The 14,480-nt window shown below is 35.8% G+C and overlaps 1 protein-coding gene across 1 annotated transcript in view; it reads right to left on the bottom strand.

Moving 5' to 3' along the window:
• Window positions 1-8,166, bottom strand: part of GABRA1 (gamma-aminobutyric acid type A receptor subunit alpha1) — a 53,974-nt gene extending 45,808 nt beyond the window's left edge. The window contains exons 1-2 of the mRNA XM_068534585.1: window positions 8,093-8,166; window positions 4,609-4,721 (exon numbers count right to left, since the gene is read on the bottom strand). Of these exons, the coding sequence (XP_068390686.1) occupies window positions 4,609-4,721; window positions 8,093-8,166 (187 nt within the window). The remainder of the gene's footprint in view (window positions 1-4,608; window positions 4,722-8,092) is intronic.
• Window positions 8,167-14,480: the final 6,314 nt, after the last annotated feature.

The following is a 14,480-nucleotide window of genomic DNA, read 5'->3' as shown; positions in this document are numbered from 1 at the left end:
TTGAAGCACAGATTGTTTGTTAAATAGTATGTCTTGCTAAAATACCTTGAGAGAAAAATCCCAGCTACATTCCAGTCACAAATACTCACCTAACTGATAGCTTCAATTAAGTAAAATCTAAAACAAACAAAAAAATTCCCCCCAATTCTATAACAGTTCTAGGAGAAAGAAGAAAATCTTAACTAAATGTGTTAAGCATCTAGTAGGAATAAAGCCCATTCTCTACCTACATTCCTACCTACCTGTTTACTTATTTACTTCTCCCCCCATCCATCTGGGTTTGTCACATGATGAGTACACACGTGCACTCTTTCAAAAGAAAGAGAGATGTAGCCTGTATATATGATGTGGCAGAACGGAAGGGAAAGATGTCACTGGAAGGGCATTACTTCTTAAAAATCTGAAATCTTTCTTCAGAATGTAGTTTTGGATCTATGTTTCTGGATTTTTCTTACTCCCTCTCCCAGAGTGCAGGGAAAGCCAAAATGATGGTGGCTGAAATTTTACCCAGATAGGTGCAATTCAGGAGGAGCATCATTTAATTTTTTAGGAAGTTGGAGAAAATTCAGGCTTCTGTCGTTTATTAGATTCAGTCAATAAGGAGAAACCTTGAGGAAATGGATTTTCTCAGAAGGTGGTTGGTTTGGTCTTGATTTAAAACGAAAAGAGGAATCTTGATTAACCAAGGAACACCCGAGCCTACCCATCCTCCTACCACAGCTGCCTTTTCCATTTTCTCTAAGTTGCTCTCCTTCGCCTTCTCCAGCCCTCTCACTTTTCTCTGTTCTTTCTCCTTATTTTCAATACCCTCTTTTGCTCTCCGTTCTTCTGTAACCTTTTCTTTCTTCTCTTGCCACTTTTTTTTTTTTTTTTTTCTGGATTTTACCTCCTCCCCTCCCTCAACCATTTTATTCTTCTCTAGTGACCATGCTTTAGGCAAGAGCTTTTCAAATTCTTCAGGCCCTGGTTGCAAGGAAGAACCAGCCCTCCACATCTTGCCCTCAAAGAAAGAGATATTAAATGAGAATGAATCCAACAATCACTGACAGTTTCGATTTGTATTTTCTGAGTACTGACTATTTCAATTCAAGTCTATTTAAAGGTTTCTTCATTAATTTTATACTTAAAATATGAACTTGCCAACATATTTTTCTGTTTACATCCCTGAATAGAGTATATTATTAGAATTCCACACAGTCTATCCTTTTTAGTTCTTTTATCTCATTTAAAAAGATAAGTGTCTTCCAGGATATCTCTCTTTATGTTGCCCTTTTCTTTCTACTTTCTCAGGATTGCTCTTGACCCTGAAAAGATAGCCTTTTTAAATAGTGTTACAATATCTGCAACTGATTCCTATCATCTGGATGAACCATGTTATATATCTGTTTTCTTAGTTATTGGATCCAGGGTGTACATCTCCAAAGAATAATGTTACACTTTTGGATGCTGTGTGTGTTTCTGAAAAACAGGTCATGATGAATCTGCATGTACAAGAGTTTCTTACATTAGTCTCAAGTCTTAGCTTATCACATTTCTATATTTTCTCAAGACATTCAGAACAAAATATCCCTGCCTTCTGCACAATGTTGTTATTTTTATAAAACCAGACTTTTATCACAATAAAGAAGAGAGTGGGCTCCTATCTCTTGCGAGAGAAGATTATCCCGGCTGTGATCATGAACCTTCTAAGAGGAAATTTTTACCGCCTTATAAGCTAATGATAATCTTTCACGTATTGCCTCTACATAGTTTTTACATCTGAAAGCAAATGGATCATGTAAAAAAATCCATTTTTATAATGGAGAGCTACTAGAATGCATGTCATACTTAGCTTACCAGAAATCTATGATAAAGAAATAAAATTAAATAATTTTGCAGAAATATATATATTAGATAATTTCAATTTATAGCATCTAAAAATCATGGTGTTAACATTTTTCTCTATTCTGTAGCTGATTATGTTTTATAAAACATCTAAAATCTGTGCTTAATATTTAAGATGTTTTCTGAAGACAGATAAACATTCTCAAAATGTATTTAAACGTGTTAATGATTCTGGAGATATATGTAGTAAACACATGCTATATGTGTAATAAGCACATGCCATTATATCCCTTAAGACTGAAAAAGCATGCCAAAAAAATGACAAACATTTAGTTAGTATTAAAGTTTTTTCATAAATCTCAAATCCATCAGATTTAATTGCAGTATGCTCCAGGATGATACATAAAATAGAAATAGAGGAAACTATTTGGGCTACTTTTTAATTTGTTTTCATGTCTATCATAATCTCAAAATCACTGTTTCCAGAAATCATAAATATCAGAAAAATCATCTTTAGCAAAAATTAAAGCATATCCATTCTCTTTGATTTTCCTGAGCCCTTGGATTCTCTATTGCTGTAGCATATTATATCCATTTCAATTAAAAAGAATATATCCTGTCTATATTTAGCCAACTACTATTTCTGTTCTTTAAATATCTATTTTTGTTATTTTGAGGGATTAAGTAGGTAATAAAGTAGATTCCACCAAAACTGCAGCCTGAATTAATGTAGTTGTTTCTGTTAATAAATCCATCATTATCTTGAGTCTAGAAAATTAGCTTTTCGACCCATTCTTAGTCTATATTATACATCCTCAAGGTCTGTGGCTCTCCAAGACGTAGGTATGCATATGAGGAGTAGGTGAAATGCTTCCTGCTTACACAATATTTGATTAAAGAGTTAATATATACATTTATTAAAGAGTTACTACACATAATTAAATGTAAATGAGCAGTCATGGGCTTGTTGTTTGTACTCCAAATAACAATACGACCAAACAGCTGATTATTAAAGAAGGGGTGTGTGTGTGTGTGTGTGTGTGTGTGTGTGTGTGTGTGTGTAAAATTGTTTAACAAACTGAAAACTATGCACAGAACTTAGAGAGGGTACTCACATTCACAAGGTAAAGTATTAAATGGGATTTCCTAAACTAGAATGAAGATAAGATTTTCTAGATGTGTTATACAATTCTGCTGATTTTCTAAGGATTGATATCATGGAGAAGGAAGAAGAATAAGTAAAGAAATCAGATGCATGCCCATTAGTACTTTAAAAGTCTTCTTTTTAAAAGTTATTACCACTGTCCTGAAATTCTTCTTTTTGTATGTTCCTCCCCTACCTGCAGTCTCTGTAATTTACTTCAAATTTTATGAACCAAGAACAATTTTCCTGAAACCACTCCAGAGGTTTAGATATACACAGACCTTATATTAATACATCACATACACATTTATGCACTCCATTTTGTGACCAATGCATTTTGTTCCTTAATATTTTTTCAAAGAACTTAGTAAAAGGAAACCAAGTGGAATACAAACCTGGAGGAATTTGTATAGTGTGTCCTAGAACGAATGCTTGAGATTGATAGGAAAGGACACCTGGTAAGACCTTTGACATATATCTGAGTCATGTCTTCGATAAGGGAGTTTCCCTTAAACCTCTGAGACACTAATGACATTTGGCAGCCTCAAAACAGACCTATGATCCATATCTGTGTCATTACACTGCCCAGAGTATTAACAGGAAGACTCTAAATCCATGTTACCATTCTGTTTTAAAATCAAAAATTGAATTCTTAACCTTCTTATTCTTTGCATAACTTTGCTGTCTAGATGAAGAAGAGATAAATTTCTTAATATTGTTATTTCATTGTAATTTAAATATTGCTATTAAATAGTTTCAACAAATGCTCTGGAGAAAGTGCAGCATAAGTTATAGTTGGGAGTCATAGATTCTATCCTTGGTTTCCTATGTGACTTTGAACAATAATTTATTTCCTTGCTTCACTTGTTTTACTCTGAGATCAATATTTTGTTTTGGCTTCATTAGTCTTTGTTTAACTAAATAAGATAGGTTGATTATCTTACTCAAGGATTATTTAAACAAGTGTGTAATGCCTTGCACTATTTACTCTTATTGTTATAAATACTGTATTATTAAGTGCTAACTTCTCCCTGAGTAGAAATTCATTAGTAAAACCAATGAACTGACATACAAAAAAAAAAAAAAATACATTTTAACTATAGAAAATTAGGGTTTAATTTTAAATTCACAATCAAAAAAAAAAAACACACACTATCATCTATCTCATTCACCTTTTATCCTAGAGGTGGGGGTAATCTAACACAAAATAGTGGATCAATATGTAATATTCCAAAATAAATGTTTAGAGCAATAGATTCAGAGATATTCTACTTGAATTCAATGCAAACATAGCTATGCCTAATGAAACAGAGATGCAGTATTTGGGCTGGAAGAGATAATATTACCCCCCTTTTTCCCTCGTAAAATCAAATCATACATGGAAAAGATTGATTGTCAAGTAAATGTAACATTTATTTCATGACATTATGAGAAGTTTGAATCTGGCTTCTACTACGTATGGGTATGTGCATGGGATGACCGTGGAAAATTGGATTAATGTTGAGCAATATACTAAAAATAGGATGTCATTACACTACATGCTTCCATTCTTATTACTTTAACATGTAGAGGGAAGCAATACTTTAACAGTAAATGTTTAATATTGTTCTGTAAAATAAAAACACAATAATGCTACCCACCTCCCAATCCTGGTCTCAGGCGATTGTCATAACCATCTAGGAGTCGGTCCAAAATCCTAGTGAAGACAGTGGTGTTGTCTTTAAGTTCATCTTGTAATGAGGGTTGTCCATAGCTGAAAAAAAAAGTAAAGGGAGGCAATATCTAAATTATACATTTCTACTAAAACCTTTTTCCAAATAAAACCTTCCACAATTTTCCAACTTCCTTTCTATTGAATCTTAATTTGAAAATTTCTTCTGGTAAAGTAAAAAAAAAGTCATAGTTTAATTCTTACCATTTTCTCATATTTGTTCTCATAGATGATATGCTCTTTATTCTAATATTTCTAACTATGGAAGGAAAATTACAGGAAATGAGTTGTCTCTTTACATTTATAATTCTCAGCGTGTATACAATGTTGTAATGAATGTTTTCTCTGGGCAAGCAAGAACATTAATGCACTTTAGTAAAAAACCTAAATCTGGGAAACTTCTTCCCAAATTAAAAAAAAAATGTATTTCTGAGCTACCAAAATACTTAATAGCTTTGTTTTCATTTAATTTAACACGTAGCATAATCCTAAGATTTCACCTACCAACAACCGTCCCTTTATCCACTTCATATATATCTATGTTTTGTGTTTTTGATGTTCTTTCTGGTATTTAGATGAGAAAAATAGTTAAAACTTGTTTCTGAGGATAATTACATGTTCACATCAGTGTGTAATTTCCATTCTTCTTAAGGTTTATGAACCAATTTTTAGAATTTGTCCATTCAAACCTCTAATTAATTGAATTTTGTCATTTCTGGTCTTAGAAGTAAAAGATACCTTGGAAAAGATATGGTCCAGTATTCTTAATTTATGGTTTTACTAAACTAATGTAGGATTAGCGTTTTAAGAAAACACAGCCATTTGTAGAGTTTGAACTAGAATCCAGCTTTCTTTAACTTTTAGTCTAAAACTTTATTTTCATTCTTCTGTATCAGAGTAATTGTTCCTATTTAAGTCTTTCTATGTGAAAGTCTAGTTTTTATCCCTTACCAATCATTACTAGTCTTTGAATTTTGACCACATAATGACTGCAGTTCACATATTACGTATTTATTACATCAATCACATTATTATCTATGCTCCTTAAATCATATTTATGTAATGATTAGAATGACAGCTCCAAAATCCTTTGAGAGAAGAGTCTTCTATCTTAGGAGGGATCACACTTACTGATATATTTTAATGATAGCTCTGACCTTGTGCAAAAAAAAAAAAGAATATAGAGTGTAAACTAAAAGACTGACACAAAAGTGTCACTTTCATACTTTCAATTTAATATGCTTTTGGCATCTCTCTTGTGTGTTTATATTACTGATCAATCTAAGAAAGATAATAGCATTTGAAACCAGGGTTCACTGATTTGACAGAAGCAAGAAATATAATCAAAGTATCAATTCAAAAACAAACACTATTGTTTGGGTAATAATGTTATACTGGCAAAATGCAAAACTTTTCTGATAAAATTTTAATTTAATAGCTATTATAACTAAAAGTTATTCATGATATGAAATATATGAAATGTACCTCTATGAAACAGTTCTCCATTCTCCTAAATTCAACATTAATACTGTGCAGATTGAGGGTTTACTCTCCTTTGGCAGAATTAAAGATCTTACTAGTTTTTGAAATCAAATTTTCAACGAGCACTGTGTCTTCCGGGATGTCTTGCTAGCAGATGATAGCAGCAAAGCAAAAATAGTTTTCTGAATACAATTATTTATAAAAACACCTTGTCACAAAACCTACTGCCATGCATGCATCTTTCAAGGATACTGGAAGGTCATCTTGATAAAGGTGGAAAAGAAATGCTAACACACTTTGAGTTGTGAAGAGAGCCTGACCAAGTAGTCTAGGGAAGAATCACTAAAATAAGAAGGGAGAAAAAGATGAGGTGGGGTGACATGACAGAGCAAACTAGATTGTTAATATGATTCCCAAAATATGGGGTGATCTACTACCTTTACCTGCATTCTCTTTGTTTTCATAGCTTATGTCAAATTCAGGAAATGCCTTTTTCCCCCCTGGTTTTATTTATAGATGTTGTACTCACCAATTGTTTGCGTTGGAATACAAATGCCAAAAGAGACTTTTCCCTCCCTCCCAGAGAACCAGTTCTGCTCTGCCAATTGGAATGATAATCTTTCTTTTATGTGCTTTTCTTAATCAGGTTATGCTTCATCTTTAATTCTAATTTACTATGTAATTGTCAGACAATGACCCTAGGATAAAGATCAAGATTATTTATTTGCTATTAAACACTCATGCCAATGTAATGTTTCCTAAACTGAATATATAATTTGTAGAGAAATGTCAGTTACAGTACGTGATTTTGATTCCATATGAACCACTATATAATAAAACATTGTGCACTAACTCCATCTACAGGTCATTACAATAGCAACACTTCATATAATTTTTCAAGAGCGGTGAAGAACATTTAACTCCTCAGATTAAGAGTATCTGTCAGTAATGCATTTTCTGTTCATCTGGCGGTCATTATTTACCAATACACATATGCTTTAAAAGGTCATACACAATAACAAACAATAAAAATAGACAACTTCTCAATTTAAAAAATCCTCCTTAGTCCTTATCTTTCCAGACTATTCCATCTCTCTGCCTTAACTCATAAGGGTTCACTTTTCATTACATTATGGAGAATCTTAGATTTTTGTAATATGTCTAAGACTTTCTTTGGGGCCACAGGAGTGGACTACACAAAAAAATATAAAAGCAGATAAAGGAGAATCTGAAATATTTGGTTATTTATATCTTTGCTAGTATAATATGTCTATACATTTGATGGGATCATTAGCAAATATTTTGAATATGGTTAATCATATTATTACATTTTTTCTCATAACTTGTCTCCACAGTAGTTAAACTTAAATAGAGAAGTCCAGTTTTATCTAACGTTCTTAAATATGTGTCTAGTATATTCTACTTCTATTGGTTATATAAATAACAGTTTCAAAACATAATGCACATGCATTTATAAAAACTTATGACTTTCAAATTACAAATATTATTCTAACCTTTCCACTTCTACATAGTTAGAAGTTACTCTATGATCTTTGCAACTGGTTAGAACTTTTCTTGTTGGAAAATCAACTCACATAGTATGCTGACATTAATTGGGGTAACTTTTTCTGTAAATTAGGAAACCACATGTTTTGTTCAGTTACAACTGAGCAGTGAAAAGTTCAATTTAAGAATTAAATGTTGAATTAATATGTTCCTTAACAAAAGCGTGTTAAGTGTATTCTAACCAACATGCAAATAAGTTGATTATTTTTTCATATTGTTCTTCTTTATGAGCTGGAATTTTATTGCAGTTAAGTTTTTTGAATTCCCTTAGTCATGAATTCATCCAAGGACAATTTTCTTCCCCCTGAAAGAATAAATGAAAAGTTACAGAAATTCTCATGCAGATTTAAAATAAAGGTCCCCACCTTCTTCCAGTCAATGTGCTCAGAAGGAGGGTCCAGCCCCAAATGTAGTCAGAGAGACCCGGACTTTTCTTCATTGCGGGCTTGTGCAGCTGAAAAGTAGAACAAGTAGAGATCAATGTCTCTTGCAAGAAACATCAGGTTATAACCACTAGGGCTGACTGAGGCAGTTCAGATAAACGCTTTGAAGTCAGGAAATGACCTCACTGGGATATGACACCTCACTGGAAGCAATGGAAACCTGGACCATCCATTCTCCACTTTCACTTCCATTTCTCCATTCAGAAATATCAGTGTCTAAATTTCTCCTGTAAAAGAATACAAGTTGAAATTCTCTCAGGTGACAATATTGCTCAACATAAGAACTGTGAGTTGTTCTTTCTCTAGGTTTTATATTTACAATATAGTTTGAATTACTCTCTTCTTGTTATCATCTGAAAAATTTGACCTTTCTGATTTGAGTTCCCACAACTGAACTGTGCACTGAAAATTTTCAGCTGGTGTCTACAACAGGGAGAGCATGTTTGGAGGCTGTGATGGGGTAGGTTAATATGCTTTGATGACTGAATTCATCTTTGGATTCTGGATGCACCTTGATTTCAGAAGCAACTGCTATTTATCTTTTTTTAAAAAAAATAAAATCATAGGAAACACTCAGTTGAATGCCGAAATCATGCTTGTAATTCTCTGCCTGTGATTGCCTTGTTAAATATGCTCGCTAATGCTTCTGTGAGGCTAAAGGACACACTTTATAGTCAAGCCATGTGCTGATCTCTCACATACAAACCACACTCACATAAATGCACACAAGCATGCCCACACATGTCTTTTAGGCCCTCTCAGTTCTGCCAGGTTGCTGCTAGAAAATGTTTTATCTCAAACAGATGGAAGCTGGAGTGCTTTGCTTTGCATGAAAAAGGGAATCTTTTTTCCCTCTTAGGTAAAGTGCAATCAATCACCCTCTGTTGAATTTAGACTTGGTAGTGGGATGTTGGAGGAATGGAGGAGCATGGAAAGCGTAGAGAATTTTTAAAATTATAATCTATTTGTGTAATTACTTCTTAAAAATCAGAGCACTACCTGGTGAAAGAGCAGACATGGTAACACTATTTGAATGTGCTATAACTGATTCCAGTCATAATATGAGAAATGTTCAAGGTAAAATTTGTTAGCACTTCCCTGAATCTGTACTCCTTAGTTGGGTCAGTGATTAATGGATTGCAAGTCTTTTAAAGCATATTTTTCATTAGGCACTCTATAGTTTAATGTGGTATGCCTTTAAATACATCTACACAAATGCTTTCCGCACTCTCCAGGATCATTTATATCAGTAAAAACCATTCCAAACAGGCATGTAAGCAATGAAACATAAAGTGTTTAGAGTGAAATGGTCTAGACCTAGAGGTAAGAACTGTGAGCTTCATAGTTTTTCCCTAATTTAGTGACTGCTTTTGACATAGATGAGTTGAATACGACAAGAAATATTGGGTAAATATCCTTACGTTAAAATATTGCACCTAAATTGCATAATTATAATTCACCCTTTTATTAACCTTCAACATCCGTTATGAAGGAAAGACAACTTCTCGTACCCTTTTAATATTTGTTGGTCTTTATAAAAAAGGGTAATTCCCAAAGGGGTAAATGAAACAAAACAAAACCCCAAAGCAAGATACCACAGCTTTTTGTCCTCCTCTGACATTTTAAAAAGAGAAAAACAAGCCTATCATGGCACTTGAGTTGTTGAGTAAGAAAGTTTCTTGCAAATGCAAACCTAATAGTTTAAAAGAAACGCTAAGCTGTCTCCTTACCCCTTTCCACCTTCAACCTCGCCCCATCAAACACACACTCCGAACACCCATATCTATGCCACCCACAGCAAATGATAACTTGAGTTTTTCGTGTTCGGAATGAGAGAGACCCCTACACCAGACGGCATTACAGCAGCGTCCACTGGAAAGGAGAAAAGAAGCATTTTTGCAGCCAGAAAGAGAGAGTGCCTTCCCCACGATGGAACATTGAGATAGGTTTTCTATCCCAGCGTCTTAACTTTAGACGATGCACCCAACGCCCCTCCCCACCTCACCCCAGCTCCCTCTTGCAAAAAAACAAAAAAAACAAAAAAAGACCAAAACAACATGTCACCATCCACCCCGCGGAATACATTCAAATCTGCCTAAGAAAGAGGGAAAGAAGAGAGACGGAGAAAATAATAATAATAATAATAATAATAATAATAATAACGCTCCTAGATCGCTGCGGTTTTCACCCTGAAAGAAAAACATTTGTTCTTTCTACCTGCTGTGGGATCAGGCTCTTGTCCTGTTCCCTCCTTCTCTTTTTTTCTATTGCATTCCTGTCCCTCCAGCAAGGAAAAGGCACGTTCAAAGCTTGTGTGTGGCGGTCCGATGCCGCACTTACCTCGGGCCCCCTCTGGGCAGAGGATCGCTCAAGACCCGAGAAAAGTCTGCGAGAGAAAATCGTGGAGAGCTGGGAGCCAGCGCGAGTCCGCGAGTCCCGGCGCGCCGGCAGCGCAGGGGCGTCCTCGCTCTGCCGCTCGCTCACTCGCTCTGAGCGGTCAGAGCCATCATGGACTCTGCGTGCTCCTTTGCTGAAGATTTCACACCCAAATTTGCTTCCCAGTATCCAATCTGCAGCTATACAACAAAAGATTTTTCTTTACCAAGACAGTAGTAATACGTCCCAGGGCAAACCGGATGTGAAATAGGCGGTGACTTCATGCCAGAGAGATTTTATTTTAGAAAGGAAGGTGGTACCAGCCTCTGGATCTGGAGACCAATCCGCCCATTTTTTATAGGCAGCACAATTTAACTTGCACCGCTCTGGCCCTAATCCCCTTCTCTCTAGCTGCAGACTCAAATCCTTCTACAATCTGCTGCAAGCGTTCCTTTTTGGGGGGGGGGGCAGTAGACATGGGGGAGGGAAGAGTAGAAAAGGGTTAGAGACACAGGGACGATACTCAGAATCTTTTCACGCTTTCAGTTGATGAACCCTCTATTTTAAGGCGTGCCTATTAAAAATACAACTGATGAGTGTAACTATTCCACCTTTGATCAAATATTTAACCACTGCACGCATATGAACGGGCGCAAGCTATGAAACAGGGAGATGCAGGGTTCCACATGTGGAAAGCGCACTCTCCAGTCGCCTGTCTCCCTCACACGCACTCCCACACACGTCTGAGTCCCTGCGTCTTGCAGAGTCACGAATGATGAGGGCTGGTAGGGAAGAGTTCTGGCCGGTGGGGAGTTGGCCACCGGGTTGAGAGAGTCTTCGGCACTTTCACAGGTTGTGAGCGCTCTCCACCGGCCCTCAGTCTGCAGTTTAGAGGACAGCAAGAACGCGCTCCGGAACCGGGTTTTTCATCTTTGGAGGCAACTGTTTGTTTGTTTATGTCATGATGCAGAAAACACGGCCTCCTTTAAATATGACTTGTGCTGGGTTCCTAGGACGAGGAGGGTTTAACTTTAAATAAATCGCCCAGATCATTTCTAGGTTTGAGAGTCATATCTGCATTTCCGGAATCATTCCCTTGCCTATAACTCCATCATCCTCGGGATTAGGAAAATGAGAGAGGGGGACGAGAGATTAACAGAAAGCCGTTTAGAAGTCAGGTCAAAACCCGCTTCTACTTTTTTTTCCCTCTTTCCTCTTCTGTTACCCTCCCTGGTGGCTCTTCACCCACGAATAATTATACACTGAGGGAAGGAGGGTGTGTTTCAACATCAGTCTAACTAAATTTCCAAGGAATCAGGGACGACTGTAGTTCTCTCCTCAGATTTTGTGAATGGGTGTTTGTAGCAGAGAGGAGATGGGTACTGTGTTCCTGGGAGCGCTTACTGAAATGACCTGAGGCTCTGGGAATTGTCCCTTTAGCACTTTCCCCTGGACTAGGTAGCAGGTGCTGAAAAGAAAAGATGGGGTGCCTCTGTGCAGTGCTTCTGGTGAATAAGGGCTGAACTTTGGTGAGCTCCCTAGTCATTTTCCGTGGATTTCTACCAGAGGAGACATTTCAGATAGGGTCAGATCTTGGCTAAGGGAAGAAAAAAATCTAAATGGCCAGTCCATACCACTCATGCGTTTTTGATTCTACAAGTGTTCGTTGACTTTGTGCTGCAATGCAGTCAGCTTACATGAATAAAACTTAAGACAGGTGAATGAAATAATAAGGAATATATAATTGAAGATCACATTTAGAATTGGGCTTGTTTCTTCTGAGTTTTGAAAGGGAAGTGTCATTGGGAAATTATTTTAGAAATAAATCTTCAAGGAAGGGAGATTTGAAGATCATTTTATAATATCCTTGTTTAGTCGCCTACTCTATTCAGACACAACAAATGTAATGTATTTTTTTAAAATAAATTTATTTATTTGTTTGTTTTTATATTTGGCTGTGTTGGGTCTTTGTTGCTGCGCATGGGCTTTCTCTAGTTGAGGCGAGCGGGGGCTACTCTTCGTTGCCGTGCACGGGCTTCTCATTGTCCTGGCTTCTCTTGTTGTGGAGCAGGGCTCTAGGCACACGGGCTTCAGTAGCTGTGGTTCGTGGGCTCAGTAGTTGTGGCTCGCAAGCTCTAGAGCGCAGGCTCAGTAGTTGTGGCACCCGGGCTTAGTTGCTCCGGGGCATGTGGAATCTTTCCGGACCAGGGCTTGAACCCATGTCCCCTGCACTGGCAGGCAGATTCCCAACCACTGCACCACCAGGGAAGCCCATGTAATATATTCTTAACGATAGCCATTGAAGGAACATCAGAGCTTCCTTATGTGACATTACCCAACTTTTATTTATTTATGTGCTTATCCATTAATTGACTTATTTATTGAGCAGTTCTGAGAATAAAGCTCACATTGGTAAGGTTTTGAAACCCTGAGTTAATTAGAAAACATTATTTTCTTACCTGGCAATATAAAATGCAATTCCATAGTTTTGTTTTGATTCAACAAAGACTAATAGTCCTAAAAGTGACCTTTTAGACTTTTTTTTCCTCCTGACTAAATTCTCACAGCTCATTTGACTTCCCTTTACAAATTGAGAATGACTTTATATCCTATACCTAATGACATACAACTAAATCACTCTACTGATTGTTTTTTCGAGCACAATCGCTGAAACTTTATCATTTGAACAATAATCTCTGAAAAGAATGCCAGTCACATCTTACTTGAGGCTAAAAGTGTTATGTGACTATCCAACAGGATACAATTGCACAGCATTTCCATACATTTTAAAACAAATGAATATTTATAAATAGTTATGGGTTTATCTTAAAACTATGGTACAAATATGGAAATGGAAATTCCATATTCTGATTCTTTATTTAAGATACAATATTCACAAGGTAGTTTTTGCTAGATGATGTATATATAATTTGTTTTGGGACATGTATGTTTTTAATAAATAAATTTAATAAATAAATTGTGGGTGTTTAAAATATTGTAATTTGACTATTCCAAAAACAGCAATTGCAAATCTAAATTATGAGTATGCTTATTATTTTCCATCTAAGGTATCATTAACATATGCACATAACACTAGGGAATAAACCATAAGAAATTAATGGCAAGGAAATCACTTTTTTATATTTTCTTATTAAATTGACTCTTTTATATAATTGTTGAAATTCTTGATAAATCTCTTCAAAGTAAGTGTGCATCTGATTGAATTAAGTTTTTGAAATCACAATAACCATGACGTTTAATATTCTTAAAATATTTACTGAGTGCCAAGTAATGTGCTAACAATTTGCATAAATCATTCCATTTAATTCTCAAAACAAGTCTGTGATAGTCTTATATCCCTCTTTTACAAATCACTCAATAATTTGTGGATTAGAGAGAGCGAGAGATTTGGTCAAGGTGACACAGCAAGTGAGTGTTTATGCTAGAATGCAAACTCGGATCTTCTGACTTCAAAGCTTATTCTCTTAACCATGTTTCTACATTACTTTATTTCCTTACTATGTGGTTGTGAGCTCATGTTAAGATCTGTTTTATTCTTCTTATATCTATGTTCGACTATCTTAATAGCAGTCACATAAAACCTACCTCTGAGTTTTTAAAAAAGGTATTTATTCATGATGAGATCCTTCCATTTCATGATCTAGTGCATCCAACTGTAACAGGGTGTCAGGCTGACTTTAGTATTTTGGAATTTCCTGCTGTTTTCCTTCAGTCTCATGAGGCCAGTTTTGAAGGCCCTTTGAACAGTCACTAGTTTTGGGCAGAAGGGATTTGAGGTCAAACCTAGGACCAGGGATCCTGGGGAGGCCTCACAGCTCTATTTCCAGTGTTGCAGACTGGTACATTTTGCTTTTTCTGTCAATTTTAAATGGCAGGAAGCCCTGACCTAATTGAAGAAGTGTACTGATTCTTT

The sequence above is a fragment of the Eschrichtius robustus genome, chromosome 2 (assembly GCF_028021215.1).
Source record: "Eschrichtius robustus isolate mEscRob2 chromosome 2, mEscRob2.pri, whole genome shotgun sequence".
NCBI lineage: Eukaryota > Metazoa > Chordata > Mammalia > Artiodactyla > Eschrichtiidae > Eschrichtius > Eschrichtius robustus.
This window is presented reverse-complemented; position numbering and strand designations above follow the sequence as displayed.